The following is a 19,864-nucleotide window of genomic DNA, read 5'->3' as shown; positions in this document are numbered from 1 at the left end:
CTATTTCTAGAAAAATGTGTATAAAATATTTTTCTACAACTATAAATGGAATGCATTGTAGAGGGATCCAGAGATCTGTGTGCACAAGTCCTTGGAACTGGTGGGGCATGTTGAGAAAGCAAGTTTCATCAAAGCCTTTAAGAGCGAATTGAAGAAACATATAGTGAGGGGGAAAAAATTTGCAAGTCCATGCAAAAGAGGCTGCAGATAGATCTAGTGTTTTGGTCTGGTAGAGAGCCAGCATATAAACAATGGGCTAATCAGTCTCCTGTGGTATAAGCTTTCTCTGAATCCAAAGTATGATGTCATCTGAAAGACACAGCCTGAAAGTTTAATTGAAATGAGTTCAACCATAACCCCATATAGAGTAAAATGAATAAGTGAGAAATGATACAGGGCAATGAAGAGAGTATAAGAGTCTAGCTAATTGGATGGGTTCTTCAAAGAACTTTCACAGAATCCAGCCATCTTCTGTGCTGGATATCACACTGTCAATCTACTATCTTTCTGATAAGTTTTAAACAATTAACAATGGAGAGTTTTTTTTTCTGTGAGTAAGAGAGTGGACAGTTAACCCTGGCTACTCCATTGTAGTTAACTTTTTTGACTAATCAATGTTAACATTCCATATCAGGCAGGTTAGGATAAACTCTCCTTCTCTAACCAATCAAGCCTCAAGGACCAGTTGTGATTAACTGTCCTTCACTGACCACAGTAAACTGTTCCTTGGTGACCATTTGGTTTACTGGCCCTCACTGAACAACTGTGGTTAAACAATGTCCCTGACCAAGCAGGGTTAATGTTCCCTTGCTAACCAGTTAGGGTTAACTGGTTGTTAACTAGTTAGGGTTAAATCTTCCCAATCTGATCTGCCTAATCGCCTGACTTCTGCAAAATGCTCTAATTGAGACCAGGAGCTTATTGTGATGAGTATTCCAAGGCCTTGAAACCAAATCGCTCTCCAAGAAAATGCCACTGTTTTAGTTCACTATCTCCGTATACTCTAAGGCAATTCTAATGTTTGTATATCAACAGCAAAAGTTGTGAATCAGAACCAAAGTTAAAACCATAGAAGACATTGGTGCTCAATTATTTTAATATTTGAAAACTTGGAATGTACTGTATATTTCAAGCAAAAGTTGAAAAAGCAAAATTAGAGGACATTTCATCTGAAGATCTTCACTGACTTCAGACCATCCATTTAACTTCCCATGTCCGTTCTTGTGAGAGTTTGTGCATATTTCTGTCATTCATTAATTGTTGTAAATATAAATCAAATGCAGGGACTTATTTGCTTGTTTCCTCTCTGAACCAGTTTCCGATTCAAACCCCTGCACTGGTTATTTGCTTTTTTCAAAAATTGAACAGCCCTTTGGAAAAAGTAATGTTGTCTGAATCCCTGACTTTTAATTTTGCCTAAGCTAATCTTTTTGTCACAAGAGCTGAATGCTTTTTCAGTTTGGTGAACTAATGTCAGATCGCTTCCCTAATATTGTTCCGCGTACACAGCAACAACAGTTAATTTCCCAATGATTCATAATGTGTGCCTGATCAATAGTACAGATGAGGACTTCCAAATAAAATTAAGACCTTGAGCAGTTTAGAATACTGCACAATATTTACACAGCAAATGTATAAATGTATAAAGGTGTAGTATTTTTACAGGAGTAGTGAATCTTGGCTCCTGGGTATGTACTTGGGTTTTAGCCAAAAGAGATAAACTTCCTTCCTCAAGTCAATCCATGCAGTTGGATTAAAATGATCAAGATGTTCAGTAAATAAGGTTTGCTGTTGTAATAATATTTCACTCATTTCAACCTATTCCCTTCAATATTATAGGATGGGGATTTACCCATTGGCCGGTGTGGAATGGATTTGTGATCACTCTGGCTTGGATTGCATTTTTCCTTTTATTAGCAACAATAATATTGAAAGTAAGAATATAACAAAGGGAAGGAATTGTCCGTTGCAAAGAATAATCAACATCCAACATGAGGAGATGATCTAAGGGAACTGTCAACAATTTCTTCAAATTATAAAGTTGAAAATTAATGTTTGAAATTAATCTTCTGCCAAGCACAGCATGTGTTATGGTTGCTTGTTTTAAATTTAATTTTGTAGTGTAACCACTGTCAATGATAAGTGTGCTGCTATTTAAAACAAATCGAATTTTCTTCTATTAAGCTGCCTGAATCCTGGTGACTGGTTGATACTGTGTAAAATGCTGTGTCCTTGAAATGTGTAGATAGTCATGTTATTTTTGCCAAAGGAATTCCAATGGCTTTATTCACAAGGTCGCAAGAAAAAATTGATGACAAATGCCATTTTTCGCATCCAGCTCATCCGTTCTGAGTAAACATTTGGTTCCCTTGACAACGAGTTTATTCAGTTTTTTTCATCTTTGTGTGGGAATTCCCAGACAACTCTTGATTATCTTAATCATATACTGAGCTTGGAAACTGCACATCAGGTTTCCACAGAACATTCTGTTGTATATTCCTCATCATTACAAAGATATTCCAGATAAGTGAAAAGAAATTGTGCTAATCTAAGCTAGATATCATCATCACTCTTTTTCACATTCTGGGATAGTTGGCTTGAGATGGTCGATTGAGTCTATTAATAGTTCATTAGATAATAGACTCAGTAAAATGAGCCCAGATTTTTAATAGATCTGGAGTTATAAGGCTACTTAATGGTGTCAATGAAATTACTGCATTGTTATAAATGCCTTTCACAACTGTCCTTTGGAAGGAAGTTTGACCTTTCCCAGTCTGGTCTTGTGCAACTACAGACCCACAACTGAAATCAAAAACACTGTTCACCAGCCATTTATGGACTGGCAGTGACCACTGGCCTTTTTGGTGAACAGGAAAGCATCAGAGGCTCAGCTCGATCACTATCAGAAATTGGTCTTTTGTGTGTGGAAAAGCTACTGCAACGCCAGAAATGTGAAGTGAAAAGCACTCATCAGGTCAGGCAGCATTTGTGAAGAGTTAACGTTACAGGCCAAAGAGCCTTCATCAGAAGAGTCATTTACATTGGCTGAGAGCCAATGACCATTCCAGCAGTTAAATAGCCAAGCAAAATTCCCCATTTAAGTTTGAAATAAAGAGCCTAAAGAAGGAGACTAAGGACAGGCTGCAACCATTGAGGCTCACCCTAGTAAGAAGCAAATGCTCACAGGAGGGAGTCAGAGGGAAGAAAACCAGTGAAGGCTGAGCAAACATCCACGGTCCCACGCCACCAAGCTCGAGAGTGGTTGTTGTCTTGCAGCCATCGGGCTCCTGAACCGGCTTCACTTGCCTCGGCGCTGAATTACAGACGTCGTAGCTATGGCCTGCAGCCATCAGGCTCCCTGACCAGCTACACTTACCTCAACAATGAACTCATTCCATGGGTGCGGACTCACTTCCAGCAATTCTGTGTGTCTCTTGTTCGTACCAGTTTTTTTTTTGCACGTTGGATGTCTGTCAGTCTTGGTGTGGAGATCTCATGGATTCTATTCTGTCTTTGAGGCTGCCTACAAGAAGGGGCAACTCATAAAGTTGTATTCGACAGTAAATGTGCTTTGAACTTTGAAAACAGGCTGTAATATCTGTTGTTGCTAATTCAGTTTAGCCCCATCCTTTTGGCTTTGGCATCTTTAATTTTATTTATTATTTTGTTCTGGTCAACAGTGCCTCTAAACCAATATTTCTCATCTCCAGTGCTGTGGCCTATATTCAGCCAGCTGCTCCATTTCGGGAACTTGTCAACATCACTAACTAACCTTGGCCATGTTGGAAGAGGTCATCTTGCTAGGTGAAACTGGTTAATGAGTGCTCAGTGATGAAAGAGCCTCCGGTAACACAAGCCAGACCAGTCAAAAGTCCAATGAAATTTGTCAGAGAAAAAATTTGTCTTCTAGTGAATCACCAATTAGGGAAGTCCCTGAAATCCAGCAAAACTACAATAAATCAAATAAACAATTAAAAGTAAATTATCATAAATTAATAAAAATATTTAATCTGCTTCAGAGTACATTTAAATAGTTAAATACAGTGCTTGTAATGCAAATAATTTAAAGGATCTTCCTCGCAGCCATAGAATATCCATTGGATCCTGTACCCTGTCTTACCCAGCATGAGATCTGAAAGTAGATTCCTCATTGTAAATACTGAGAGTTACAACAAGCTCCTGTTTCACAGCAGAACCAAGAGGAATCCTGTAGTGGAATGTAACAAGGAAATAATTAGTCGTTTCTAGACTACTTATCTTGCTTCTGCAAAACTGATGGTTTTGCACAATCACTGCAGAATCTAGGCTTCCCAATACAAACATGTGATGTTTGTGCCTGTGTGTGTTTGTAGGTATTCACATGCTTATGTGCTTGCATGGGGAGGTGACCTATAAGAATTCAGTCGTTTTATATCACATGACACTTGATATACTGTTGGATCCAGACACTTCAATTTAGTTGAGAGTTATTGCCTTCAATAAACAGATGGGAAACTGAAAGTCTCCGAGCAACTTTTCCGACAGTGTATACTGGTGCAACAAAGCAATTATTCAGGGTTGGTGTCTCCGCAGTTGGGGGAGGTAATAAAGAAGAATCTGCTTAAGAAGCTGTACTGCAAACTAGAGATAAACTGATGGGAGCATGAGGAATAAAGTCAAACCAGCAAGGCTTTGCAGGACTTTGCTTGTCAGGATTTTTCCATTCAGAATTACACTGGTTGATTTTTTTTAAATGCCAGAGGCACTGGCGATTCTGCTGAAGATATAAAGGTGTTTTGTTTACTGATGTGACTGCACTGTCAGCAATGGATCAGAGCCAAGCCATTAAAGTGTCAGTTAATGGTTGTGTCGTTTACAGAATGCTCAAAATGAAGGACTCAAAAATACAATGGTTTTCAGAAGTGATTATCACATGGCAAGTTCAGACATACTGTAATAATTTGACATTTCATTCCTTCATTCAACAGCCATGGATGACCTAGTATGTGCTTTACAGGAATTGCCACTTTCTGCAGAATATGTCTTGGGCTTGACTTCATGAAAATGCATTTGGCAGACAACTGATTGCATTGTTGATATAATTATTAATTTCAGAATAATGTTTGTACTCATGTCACAGTGTAAGTTTTGGGCCAGTATTGGTACTCTCACCTTGAAATTAAAATTTATATGTTTAAATTTTCTTTCAAAGATTTGATTATTCAATTTGTGTTGACACTTCAGTACATCACTAGAGAATCCCTACTTCCAATTGAGACACACAAACACAAAGTCTGCAGATGCTGGAAATCCAAAACAACACACACAAAATGCTGGAGGAACTCGGCATGTCAGGCGGCATGTCAGGCAGCATCCATGGAACTGAATAAATAGTCAATGTTTTTGGCCAAGACCCTTCTTCAGGACTGAGAAGGGGAAGACACCAGAATAAAACAGAAGGGTGGAGGGGAAGGAGGCTAGCTGGAAAGCAATAGGAGAAGCCAGGTAGGGGAGGAAAGGTCAAGAGCTGAAGAAGAAGGAATCTTCTTACGCACAACAAGCCTCCTTACGCACCCCACCATTTTAATTCTGGCATCTTCCCTCTTTCTTTCTCCATTCTGAAGAAGGGCCTCAGCCCAAAATGTCAATTGTTTATTCATTTCCATAGACGCTGCCTGACCTGCAGGTCTTCTTCAGCATTTTGTGTGTGTTGCTTCCAATTGAGATGTTAAATTGAGAACAGATTTGTCTCGATTTAGTGGATGTAAAAGATTCCCAAGATGTTCCCTTACTGTCCTGCCCATTCTCTCAACCAGATGATACAGATTATCCTGCCATTCATTTGTTTGTGAGGGTTTGCTGTGTGGAAATAGGCAGCTTTTAGTGAAGCAGAGATTACAGTGCCAATAAAAAGTATTCACCACCCACCCCAGGAAGTTTTCATATTTTATTGTTTTACAAAATTGAGTCATAATGGATTTAATTTGTTTTTTTGACACTGATCAACAGAGAAAAGACTCTTCTGTGTCAAAGTGAAAGCAGATCTCTACGAAGTGATATAAATTAGTTGCAACTATAAAAGGCAAAATAATCATTTGCATAAGTATTTGCCCCCTAAACATAACACACCGGATCATCACTGGTGTGGCTAATTGATTTCAGAAGTCACATAATTAGTTAAATGGAAATCACCTGTGTGCAGTCAAGGTGTTTCAATTGATTGTAGTCAAAATACACCTGTATCTGGAAGGTCCAAACTACACCATGAAGACAAAAGAACCCTTCAAGCAACTCTGCGTAAAGGTTCTTGAAAAGCACAAGACAGGAGATGGATACAAGAACATTTCTAAGCCGTGTCCCTTGGAGTACAGTTAAGTCAATCATCAAGGGATGGAAAGAATATGGCATAGCTGTAAATCTGCCAAGAGCAGGCTGTCCTAAAAACCTGAGTCACCGTGCAAGAAAGGGTCTTGTGAGAGAGGCCATCAGTAGATCTATGACAACTCCAGAGGAGTTACAAGCTTCAGTGGCTGAGATGGGAGAGACTGCGCATACAACAAGTGTTGCCTGAGTGTTTCACCAGTCGCAGTTTTATGGGAGAGTAGCAAAGAGAAAGCCACTGTTGAAAAAATCTCACACAAAATCTCTGCTAGACTTTGCCAGAAGGCGTGGGAAACTCGGAAGTCAGTTGGAAGAAGGTTCTATGGTCTGATGAAACCAAAATTGATCTTTTTGGCCATCAGACTAAAGCTATGTTTGGTGAACGCCTAACGCTGCACATCATCAAAAACTCACCATCCCCACCGTGAAGCATGGTGGTGGCTGCATCATGTTGTGGGGATGATTCACTGCAGCAGGCCTTGGAAGGCTTGTTAAAGTGGAGGATAAAATGAATACAACAAAATACATGGAAATCCTGGAGGAAAACCTGATGCAGTCAGCAAAAAAACTGCGACTTGGGAGAAGATTTGTTTTCCAGCAAGAAAATGACCCCAAGCATAAAGCCAAAGCTACACAGGAATGGCTTAAAAACAACAAAGTTAATGTTCTGGAGTGGCCAAGTTGGAGTCCAGACCGCAATCCAATTGAGAAATTGTGGCTGGGCTTGAAATGGGCTGTTCAGTCATGATCCCCATGCAGTCTGACAGAGCTTGAGCAGTTTTATAAAAAAGAATGAGGAAAAATTGCAGTGCTCAGATGTGCAAAGCTGATAGAGACCTATCCACACGGACTCAAGGCTGCAACTGCTACCAAAGGTGCATCTACTAAACACTGAATTGAAGGGGGTGAATAGTTATGCAATCAATTATTTTGTGTTTTGTATTTGTAATTAATTTAGATCACTTTGTACAGATCTATTTTCACTCTTGACACAAAAGTCTTTTTCTGTTGATCAGTGTCAAAAAAAGCCAAATTAAATCCACTGTGATTCAACGTTGTTAAATAGTAAAACATGAAAACTTCCAGGGGGTATCAGTGGAGTGAATACTTTTCATAGGCACTGTATATTTTATTTAACTATAGGATACTTTTCAACTTTCTCAACGCTGAACACATACAATTTTTTTTATTAGGTGCAACAGACACTTTATCATAAAGATGAAGCCTGTAACATCTTGCATATGTGTTTGGCATACATTCTAGGATGTCAAGGATGCACTATGAGAGGTGACTGGATTTTAAATAATCCTGAATTTCTTTTAGAGACGGAAACCAGGAGATAAGTAGTAAATCCTGATTTATTTTAGTTTGAGTACATATCATTTGTTTGAAAGCAGTGACTGTAAACCATTTGACCATGGATTAAACGCAAAATTGTAGAAAGAAACGAGGTCTGATTCTATTTAAACTCAAGCAGCTTTGATGTAACTACACCAATGAATGGTAAAGGGCTTATGACAGGATTTGTATCACTGGAATTTTACTTTCAACTGCATTTAAAAATACTATACAATATTTAAATTCCTTTTTGACCGGTCAGGCATTGAAGCATTATGATTTAAAATAATGATTGAATAAATTCAGGCAATCTCTGGACAGGCAGCTATCCTCACTACTCAGTCAGAAAGAGTGTTGCACCACTCGCCAAGTGGCTCCTGAACCTGAACACTCAAACACTTTACTCCCCTTCAGTATAGTACCGCATCTGGATATATAGAGAGGATATATGGTGAAGTTGATTTTGACCAGAGTAGTAGCAATGGAACACATATATACTGTGTCAAGAATTGTTGATGCAGAGATTTAATGAGTCTGAATTAATGAATGTTCCTGCTTGGCTTCTGTCTGCTTCATCGGCCACTTCCTTTGACGCAGCTGGTGTTTGTGACTGCTGACCCACCTCATCCACTGGTGCAACACAGGATCTAGCATTGCCAGTGCTAGCTGCAGGAGCAAAACACTTATTATTTTTTAATTTTAATTTTGTGAAGAGTACAGCATTAGCATTCTCTCTGTATTGTCATATTTTGAAAATACTTTGAAGTTGTAATCATTAGTTTCAAATGAAAATGCATGCGTGAAGCAATTCAGGGTTATTTCCTGTTTTACCATATCCCAGGATGCTTGGAGTATCGACATTGAAGTTTTTGCCAGATTTCAGGCAGGTGACTTTCTTTATAATGGTCAAGCATCTTGTGGTAAAAACATCTAAAATTTATCATTGTGCTTTGTTCTTAGACTGAAAAAGGTTAAATTGGGTGAGAGAAAAAAAATCATATTGATCGGAGTCCTTGGACACTCATGTGAGCTGAGCAGTTAACCATAAACAATTGGAATTGCATGTAAAGATTAAGTTGTTGAACCGTGAAGTAGATATTGCCAATGTCTTTGTGCCTTTTGGTTTGCTGCATTGCTGCCTTGCAAATGTTGATGTGACTTAAACTGCTCAGTTCATTGAACCTGTTGATGAGTAACAAACAGTATTTTTCATATCTGAACATTTGAGGCAACAGAAGTGACACCTGAACTTTTGTTATGCTCACCACCTTCTATTGCTAGGCCTTCGTCACTGTGTGCAGTTATAGAAGGTATAGCAATTTCATCTGCATTAAAATTATCAGCAGGGTGAAATTCTTGAATATGAATATATTGGTCCTCTAGATTTGAAGTGTCTGGAAATTAACTACCCCACAAAGCCTCCAATTGACGAGATTATTTTGCAATTTAAACACAAAAGCAAGTTGTTGCTATGGTTAAAGTTGGCAATATCCATTTTCACTGCAAAGCTTTCAGCTTCCTCCGCAAAACTTACTTCTGATTAAATGAGTGGGTATCTTTAACTATATCATTATACCGAGTGAATATCTCCTTCTCCAATCCTAGATGTTTCTTGGTCATTTTCTGTTAAGTTCCTCTGTCATTTTTCTCAGCAGTATCCAGCCTTGCAGTGCTTGACATTAAATTCAACCTGCATTTTTTAATGATCAAATGCCTTCAATGCCTTGTACTTAGTTTCCAGTCTTGAAAGTTATTCTTATTCATCATGGCGGTCATGATTTTCATGTACACTTTGAGGATGAACCTCCCAAAACAGATGAGTCTTCTAGGAATTGAAGCTGTCCGTACTTTGTGCCAGTGACTGAATTGCCATGCTTCGTGTAACAGCAATTACTGAAACAGATTTTCCCAGCCTAATTGAAACAGTAATGCTAACAAATCAAACTATGTGGGTTACTTCAATTAGCAGACATTGGGTGGAAATAAATGCTGACTTTTCAAATTATCCCTCCGTGGTGTCATTGAGATCACAAAATGCAAATTGCAAAGACAAACAGAATAGATTGAGATCTCACAGTGGGGTCTCAATAAATGGTAGGCACTGTACAGATGTAATATGAATAAAACCACCTGGCATTGACCTAGGAATAGTATTTTGACATGGTAAAGTTACTGCAAGGATTGTAGACCTATAACAAAGCATACCATGTGAATATTGGGGGCAGCACATAAACTGGAAAAGCTACAATAAGAGTCAGTCACAGAATTAAATATTTCAGCCAATATATCAAGACTACTTAATTTTGATTCCTATACACATCTTGTTCCACTGGCAGGTCAGGCTCATATTAGGTTGAAAGGTGAGTCCTTCACTTTGAACCCAAACCCATGGGTAAGGAAAATTCCTTCAGATTCCCATCAACAGCTTCGTAAGATTCCTCCATCTTAAATGACATCTTGAAGGAACATTGAGAAAAGCAAGGGCATAGAACGCATTTTACTGGAAGAACTTCACTGCACAAAGCTACTGATTGCTGGACTGGATGGATTGTTAGAACTCTGATGGACATAACTGACAGATTATGTCACTGGCCATGATTTGGGAACCAGTATTAGAGAAAACCTACTTGACCTTACCCCATCCCATCTCCCAGTACAGATTACTCTCTCTTTAGCATTGTTGATAGGAGAGACCACCATATTGTGCTCTACCTGGAAAACAAAACCCAAATTCACACCACTTCCCATTGGGGATACTTTCCACTGGGTTCTGTGGCACTACAATCGTATTAAATGCCACAGATTTACAACAAGCCAATATCTCAAGAAGTGTAAGAAAGTGATGTGGGTCTTCAACAGCAGCACGTACTCCACTGCCATGTGGTATTAAGAAGTTTGATAGCACTGGTTGTGGCAAAAGCCATGAGATCAGAGAGCATACTGGCCTCTAACTCAATGCACTTGTAGCCATCTTTTCCAAAAGAGTAATGACACTGCTATCGGTCCAATAGACTGGAAAATTCCTCAGGAATTCCAGGTATACAAGCAGCAAGGTAAATCCAATTTAACTAATCATCATTCGACCAAATTATTCTCAATCACCAGAAAAGTAAAGGATCCAGTAGTGTTCAGTACTAAAAAGAGGTACTATTGGTAATCACTTCAGTTTGGGCTGCAGTAAGAGTACTTGGCTCCACTCCTTGATAAAGCCTTAATCTAATCATAATATAGGGTCAGAATCAGGTTTAATATCACTGATATATGATATCGAATTGGTTGTTTTGCAAAAGCAGTACAGTGCAAAGACATAAAAATCTACAAATTACAAATCTAAATTTTGCAAAAAAGGTGTTACGATGTGGTGTTCATCTTCTGTTCAGAAATTAGATGGCGGAGGGATGAAGCTGATGAGTGTGGGTCTTCAGACTCCTGTACCTCCTCCCTGATGGTAGTAACGAGAACAGGGCATGTCCTTGATGGTGGGGGTCTTTAATGACGGATGGCACCTTATTGTGGCATTGATTCCTGAAGGATGGCAGGGAGGTTTGTACCTATGATGGAATGGGCTACAACCCCCTACAGCCTCAAGCAATGCTGTGCATCGGAGGCTCCATACGAAGTGGTGATGTGATCAGTCCGAACATTCTCCACTCTACATTGATAGAAATTTACAAGAGTGACATACCAAATCTCCCCAAACTCCCAATGGGACACAAACATTGGCATGCCCTTTTTGTGATTAGATCAATGTGTTGGGCCCCTAGGTACTTGAAGCCGGACGCTTTTCCACTGCTGACTCCTCAATGAGGACCCACAAGTATCCTCCAGACTTCCCTTTCCTGAAGTCCACAGTCAGCCGCTTGTTCTTGCTGACATTGAGCGTGAGGTGGTTGTTGCGACCGCACTCAACCAGTTGATCTAATTCACTCCTGTACGTCTCCCTGTTGCCATCTGAGATGCTGCCAACAGCGGTGGTGTCAACCATGAATTTATAGCTGAGCTGTACTTAGCCACACAGAAAGTAGACCAGTGGGCCAAGCACTTCCTTGAGTTGATCGTCAGCAAAGAGGAGTATGATTACTAAGTTTAGAGATAACTCAAAAGTATTAGTGGTATTTACAGTGCGGAGAGTAGCCTTTGGCTACAGTTACAACTATACAAAGCATTGGTTAGAACACCCACAGATGCAGATCAGAAGTGAGTACATTTGTTGAAGATCGGACTGTGTTCAGCCCACATGCAGTTCCTCAGACAATAAAATGGATATGCACACATGCAGCATAACCTGATGAACATTCAAGTGTCATTTGGTAAGGGAGACAGATGTGCTACATAAGTGTTTAGTAATGATAATCTTTAACAAAGGGGCAAAAAATAACTGCTGGGGGAACTCAGCACCTGTGGAGGCAAAGGGATGGTGGATGGTTCAGGCTGAGATCCTGCATCAGTATTAAGAGTGTCTCTCTCTACCCTCTCAGTCCTGAGACAGGGCCTCAACTCAAAACATCAATTATCCCTCTGCCTCCAGAGATGCTGCTTGACCCACTGAATTCCTCCAGTAGTTTGTTTTTCCTCCCGGTTTCTGATTGTTTCTGTCCATGTACATACCTCTAACTCCCTCCTGAACATCATGCTACTCTACTGGTAAAATAGGAAAGAATTGCCAACTGCAACCCTTGTCACAGTCTGGATGTGAGCCTAACCTGTCTGATTTGGCACAACTTTAATTTCTTTTCACACATACACTTCCTGTTGTTCTGACCCTCTATAACCCAGAGTAACATCAGAAACAATTGCTTATGGAATTGTGGATCTACAGCACGGACTGTAATGCCATACTATAAGATTCTGATTCACTATATCCAATTCCACTGCCCTGCAGAATATTCTTCTTATTTTTTTCCTATTTTAACTCCTGAATCGCAATTGTAAAAAAAAATAAAAATTACAAACTCGTGTACTTTTTCTCTCAATCAGAATCTTTTTCAATCAACTTACATTAACTGACATCCCTCCAACTTTATCCAAATGTTTGAGGGTGTTACAGTTGTCAGAAAACTGTCAGAGTTTATAGCAACTTAGTATCATCTTTAACAGTAATATTGACATATCAATCTTAATAATAAATTAATAAATTAAAACAAGAAATCAGCTCCTTACATATTTATTGGTTCAATATCTGAGGAATTAAGTTGGTGACATTTCACTTCTTCAAAGTCTAAAGTATGTAAAACAGAATGTAAACATTCCGTCTGCCTGGATACTGTATCCATGGTGATGTGACAACAGATCAGAGCCTGTAGCAAAACAACACTGAAGAACACTGGTTATATTCAGTTCATCTGTTGGAGCAACAGTGTAGTGAAAACATACACATCTGATTGCAGTTCACTCGTGAACCTAGCTAAATAATAAATTGCTGCTTCCAAGGGTTTGAAGTTCTTTCCAAAATCTTTTTATGACACATTAAATTTCAGAAATGATAAAATCCACAAGGGCATATTGATATTATAAAATATTTGATTGCATTCTTACTGATCATTGCCTTTAGATTGATTATGAGCTTCCTTCATATTTCTCCCCACCTAATTTATTACTTGACTTCGGCCCCTTCAGGAATTTTTGCAAGATGAGGACGATCCTCTGGCCCTCAGGAAGCTGTATCCCGAAGTCATAGGCACACTGTATTGCACTTAACACTAATCTTTTTTAAAATGGCACTTTATCTTGCTGTTTGAGCGTGAGTATTAATACAGATTAATAAATGGCTGGATTCTGACTTTATGATGAAGGTATAGTGACTTACAAAGCAAGTGAAGGTAATTATGCGCAGAACACTTGCTCAAGGAACTCCGACAGCCAAGTACTGTTGGTGGGTTGATCAGCTTCAAATGACCATAATCCTCTTTCCTTGTCCTAGGTGCAACATGAGTCAGCTAAGAGTTTTTCTCCCAATTTCAGATAACTTAAATTTTACAATGGTTCCTTGGTCCATATTTGATGTTTCCACTGATGTTGGGGGCAATCACTTTTCATTTCTTGTCTGGAATTCCATTTGTGCTTCTAATGAGCGCTGGGAACTAAGAGGTCCTAGCAGAACTCAAACCAAGCATGAGAAAATAAATTACTGGTATAAAAAGTGCTCCTGTAATTGCTCCTTGTATTACTTTGTTACTGATTGAGAGATGACTGATGAGAGAGGATTGCTTGGCTTAGATTTGCCCTAGATCTACATTGCTTTGCACATCTCCACATTATGGGGTTAATACCAATACTGTAATTGTACTGAAAGTGGATCAACTATGCAAACCATTTGATGCACCCCCTTAACTAAAGGAAAGTACACAAGAGCATGAAAACAATTTTTTAAATTAGTTAACATGCTTAAATCATAATGAAACTTTGGACCTCATTGATGCTAAAACTGAAAAATACGACTAGCTTCCTAACTCTTCTGAAGTGTGAACATACTTCAAAGTAAGAAAGAATGAACATACTGAAATTGAATCATTTTACCTTTTAGCTTTGTAAAGAATCTTAACTGATTGCAATTGGCATTTTAACTAAATTGCACTTTAAAATAGTCTACCCATATTGTGAAACAAATATCACTCCATAATTAGATTATTTTCACATTGAGATAACAGCTAACTGGGTGTACAATTAAAAATAAATATTTCTTGCACCATCTGTTATGAAAATATATAACTGTTTACAGCAGAAATGGATAGTTGTATTGCATTCTCACACCATCCTCCCACAGATAATGTGACTGAGCTTTGCAAACTCTCAGGGGATCACAATTACCAATGATATTTTAGACTGTAATTGGAACTTAAGTCTTCATTGGTTTGCCAAATAGCAAAATATAGTTGCCAGGCTGCAGCCATCAAACTGATTTAAAATGTGTCTGATCAGTAAAACCTATGTTGTACTAACAAAGAAATGAGGCACACTTAAAATTATTGATTTTCATTTGGAAATGTTGTAGGACAATCTAAGATTCTAAGAGACATTTTGAAGTGAACATCACTATTCAGCAGCCTTCAGAAATGTGGAACATCAACTTGAAAATGGAGACTAAAATTAGTCCAGTATTCATAACAAAAGTTACCAAAATAAAAGAAAACAAAAGAAAGTTCACCTCTGTCCCAGGATACTGATGGACTTTTACCGCTGCACCATTGAGAGCATACTCACCAACTGCATCTCAGTGTGGTATGGCAATTGTCCCGTATCGGACCGCAAAGCACTCCAGCAGGTGGTGAAAACTGCCCAGCGGATTATCGGCACCCAATTGCCCACCATTGAGAACATCTACCATAAATGCTGCCTGGGCAGGGCGAAAAGCATTATCAAGGATGCATCTCACCCTACCCATGGACTTTTTACTCTCCTCCCATCCGGTAGGCACTACAGGAGCCTCTGCTCCTGCGCCAGCAGGCTCAGGAAGAGCTTCTTCCCTGAGGCTGTGACCCTGCTGAACCTCACATCACAGCGCTAAGCAGTATTGCACCCATATTGTACTGTCTCAGTACTTTTATATTTGTGTGCTGTAGCACTTACTTTTTATTCACAGTTATTTTGTAAATAACACTATTCTTTGCATTTTTAGTTAGATGCTAACTGCATTTCATTTGGCTTTGTATCTGTACTCTGCACAATGATAATAAAGTTGAATCTAATCTAATCTAATTATAACACCAAAATGAGATGTGCCTAATTTAGCGAGCGTGACTTACACATTACAACACATAAAAGGTTGATGAATGGTTAATTGTTTTCTGAAGAATACAAAGAATATTTTGTCCTGAATATTGACCAATTTTAATTTACTTATAATGTGACTCTAGAACCTTAGGACTGACTATCACTTTTTTGACTAACCCTGTGAGTTTTGTAATAAGCTTTCTGTAAGGGAAAATTGGGATTTTGCTTGCAAAGTTTGTGCTTTGATGGTACATGCACTCAACAATAGCGTTACTGATCACTGGCAATGTTGTAACACAAATTGCTTAGGAATGTGATTTTATCAAGCGTAGTGATGATATTATAAAGCTCTGTTGCTGTTTACCTAGGAGTGGGAATGGCTCCAAAGACTTAGTTCTGGGACTATGGATGAAAGAACCTCCTTCTGGGCAAACTAACTCCAAGATTTTGCTGCATGTTGTTTGTTGCAGTTGCTGTACCAGACATGTGGGAATGAGAAATGGCAGGGTTGGACTGGAGGAACATACTCCTCCCCAATCTTGGGTTCTTCATAACATTTGCACAAAATGCAGCTGCAATGTATTCTGTTTAATTGTGTTCAAAACTATCCTTAGTCATCTCAACAACCACTTTCCTTAGTTTTTGATTCCTCAGAAAAGAGGAACATTAATATATTTACACACATTTATCCACTTAAATGCCCTGAGGTGCTTATCAAAAAATCATGTTTGAAACTGCAAATTCCTTTTGAAATTTAGATTGCCAATCCTTCCAGATTTTCCCAGTGTTCTTAGCAATTGAAGATTAATTTGATGGAAACCGCTGAAAGCCGTACCCACAAGATAATTCACAGGAATATGAAAGAAAGCATTGGATCTGCAGAAAAAAAAGCCCGTTTGACTGCACTGGGAAACAAATAAATTTAGCTTTCCCAGGAATGCAGAAAAGGGGAGAGGCAGTGACAGATTTGACAAGGAGTCATTATTAACTATTTATTGTGCGAAGAGATCATGAGTAGAAGATTTGAGGTTGACATTTGCAATTAATTTATATCCTCAGTCCTACTTTGTGTACAGATTCCGATAAACAATTATTTTGCAAACTAACCATCCCAAAGTCCAGCCCTCTCAGCTTGCCTAGTTGCATTTCAGTCCCCCCGTTACAGTTTGGAAATAAAGGCGCATTGCCCCTTCTGAAATTCGGTTCTTTGTGGATAGCAACCAGCCCAACCATTGTTGAAGAGTGATGCATCCTGATCATGGGTGGTGTGTGTTTGCTCTCACTGACTGCATGTATTTTCCTGGGTGCTCGGGCTTCGTCCCACATGCCAATGATACACTGGTTAGCATTTCAATTGGCCATTGTACGTTCCCTCCAGTGTGGGAAGCAGAGGGAGAATCAGCAGGGACATGTGAGAAGGAACATTTTACAGGAAAACAAAGAGCTGACATAAATTTGAAGGGCAGAATGGCTCCCTACATCATGTGAAATATGAGATGTACATATTAATAATTGCCTTTTCATGGAAGTCTTTGAAACTTGTTTCAGATAAGAGTGTTGAACCTTTATGTGTAAATTCCTTTCTCAAAATATTTTCCTCTTGAGCATTTGTGCTTATTTCATTCCATTATTACTTCATGGAAGACTGGTCAGAAGAAAATAAGGCCCCATAGGACCTATAAAATTGCCTCAGTGACAGGAAGAGTAATGAGTGACAGGTGCTTTCTGTCTGGAAGGGTGAGAAATGAGGAGTTACAATTCACATTGCTTGAAACTTTGCTTTTTCAAGTAAATTTTAAGGATATAGACTTTAGGTTGCAAAACAAAGAAATGTGCAGATAATGCAAAGGTTAATCTTAAGGTTGCTGGCTTTAGTCTTTCGAAATGTAGAGATGGTTTGATCAATTGGGCGGAAGAGTGGCAAGTGGAATTTAATCCTGTGAAAGGTTGAGGATATGTATTACCTCACAGGACTAGGAAATGTACAATAAATGGGAGAATATTTAGTTGTTAGCTGATGGGTGTTATATAAAACGATATAAAATTTTGAGGAGCCTAGTTCGAGTAAATAAGACCATAAGACATAGGAGAAGAGTCACACATTTCAGTTACTTGAGTTTGCTTCTCCATTCAAACGTGGCTGATTTATTTTTCCTCTCAACCCCATTATTCTGCCTGACACCCCTACTAACTAAGAACTAATCAACCTTTGCTTTAAATACGACTTGCCCTCCACAGCTGCCTGTGGCAACAAATTCGCTCTCTGGTTAAAGAAGTTTCTCCTCACCTCTGTTATAAAGGGACATCCTTTTATTCCGAGGCTGAGATTCTCCCACTGTTGGAAACATCCTCTTCATGTCTACTCTAGCTAGGCCTTTTATTATTTGGTAGGTTTCAATGAGATCCCCCCATTCACTGAGTAGCAGGTCATCAAATGCTCTTCATACATTAACCCTTTCATCCCCATGATAATTCTTGTAAACCTCTTCTGGACCCTCTCCAATGCCAGTGCATCGTTTCTTAGATATAGATGCCATAACTGCTCACAATACTCCAACTGTGGTCTGACCAATGCCTTATAAAGCCTCAGCATTACATCAGTGCATTTATATTCCAGTCCTCTGGAAATGAATGCTAACATTGCATTTGTCTTCCTTATTACTGACTCACCTGAAAGTTAAACTTTAGAGAATCTGACACTAGAATTCCCAAGTCCCTTTACACCTCCAATTTCTGAATTTGCTCCCTATTTAGAAAATAGTCTATGCCTTTATTCCTTGTACTAAATTACCCAGCCATACATTCCTCCAAAACACAAGAACCTATTTCTCTTAATAAAGTGATCAAAAAACCAAATGGCATATATTAAAAGTAATTGTTAGAAAGACTCGAGGAGAATCAAGGATAAGATTTTACACCCAAAGCATGGTAAGGGTCTGGAATTCACTGCCTAAAAAGGCTGTAAATGCAGGAACATTTAAAAAGTCCTTGGATGTGTTCCAGAACAGCAGTGACATGCAGGAATGTCAGATTAGGTTGGGGCAGACATAATGAGCTGAATGGCCTTCTGTGTTGTAAATTTTATTTGGGGAATTCCTAGATAATGGCAAGTTGCGGAAGGAAAACTCAAGTTCTTAGGAGAGCTAAACCTCTCTCCCAGTCACAGCGATTGGACAACACAAAAGGTGGCTCTGTACCAGGTAGCACTGGTTGGTTTAATTCCCAAACCAGAAACTTGAGTGTAAAATTTAAGCAAATATTTCCACACCAATACTGTGGAAATGGTTGTATTCTTTCAATTAAGCATTGAACCCAGGCCTGACTGGATCTCTCTGGTAAATGTAAAAAGATCCCTTGGCACTATTTTGAATTAAAGCTGGCACTTTAAACCTGTGATATCCTAGCAAATAGTTATCCATTAACCAGCAATGCTGAGATAAATGATCTTGTCCTTAGCACACTGGCTGTTTGCTGAATCTGAATCAGAATCAGGTTTAATATCACTGGCATACTGTATGTCCTGAAATTTGGTCTTTTGCAGCAGCACATTGCAAGACATAATTTTTAAAACTATAAATTGTAGTAAGAAATACATATTTAAAAATGAATTAAATAAGTAGTGCAAAAAGGGAGCAAAAATAATGAAATAATAATAAAAAATAATAATTCAGAACTCAGATGGCGGAGGGAAGAAGCTGTTTGCTGAAATATTGAGTGAGTATCTTCAGGCTCCCGTCTCTCCTTCTTGATGGTAGAAATGAGAAGGGGGTTTTTAATGATGAATACCACCTTTTTGAGGCATCACCTTTTGAAGATGTCCTCAATGCTGGGGAGACTAGTGCCCTTGATGGAAGTGGCTGAGTTTGCAGCCTTCTGCAGCTATTTCCAATCCTGTGCAGTGGCCCCTCCTCAACAGACAGTGACGCAGCCAGTTAAAGTGCTCTCTGTGGTACAGTTGTAGAAATTTTCGAGTCTTTGGTGACATACCAAGTCTCCACAAACTCTTTAATTAGATTTCATCGCTGTCGTATCTTCTTTATGTTTGCATCGATATGTTGGGCCCAGGATAGATCTTCAGAGATGCTGACGCTCAGGAACTTGATTCTGTTCACCTATTCAAATGTTGATCCCTCGATGAGGACTGGTGTGTGTTCACTCAACTTCCCTTCCTGAAGTCCATCATCAATTCCTTCTCTTATACAAACTGACGGCATCAGTTCATATCATAAACACTGTGCATGCAACACACATAAAATGCCGGAGAAACTAGCAGCCAGGCACCATTTATGGAGAGAAATAAACGATTGCCATTTCAGTCTGAGATCCTTCATCAGAATCTGATGCCTGAGTGCTGAGTATCTCTGGCCTTCTGCGTGTGTTGCCCTGGATTACCAACACTGCAGAATTTCTTGTGGATACTATTCTTTGTTGCCTTATATAAAAAATAGTTCATAGG

General features: G+C 39.0%; 1 protein-coding gene across 3 annotated transcripts in view; it reads left to right on the top strand.

Annotated features, from left to right (window-relative positions):
• abch1 (ATP-binding cassette, sub-family H, member 1) overlaps window positions 1-19,864 on the top strand; it is a 110,806-nt gene that overhangs the window by 85,732 nt on the left and 5,210 nt on the right. For 2 of the 3 annotated variants that reach the window (XM_073051214.1, XM_073051215.1), the window contains exon 20: window positions 1,840-5,178. The exons of the other annotated variant lie outside the window; for it this stretch is intronic. In XM_073051214.1, the coding sequence (XP_072907315.1) occupies window positions 1,840-1,946 (107 nt within the window). In that variant the 3' untranslated portion in view covers window positions 1,947-5,178. Of the gene's footprint in view, window positions 1-1,839; window positions 5,179-19,864 lie in introns of those variants that run through there. 3 annotated transcript variants of the gene reach the window in all.

The sequence above is a fragment of the Hemitrygon akajei genome, chromosome 7 (assembly GCF_048418815.1).
Source record: "Hemitrygon akajei chromosome 7, sHemAka1.3, whole genome shotgun sequence".
Classification (NCBI taxonomy): Eukaryota; Metazoa; Chordata; class Chondrichthyes; order Myliobatiformes; family Dasyatidae; genus Hemitrygon; species Hemitrygon akajei.
This window is presented reverse-complemented; position numbering and strand designations above follow the sequence as displayed.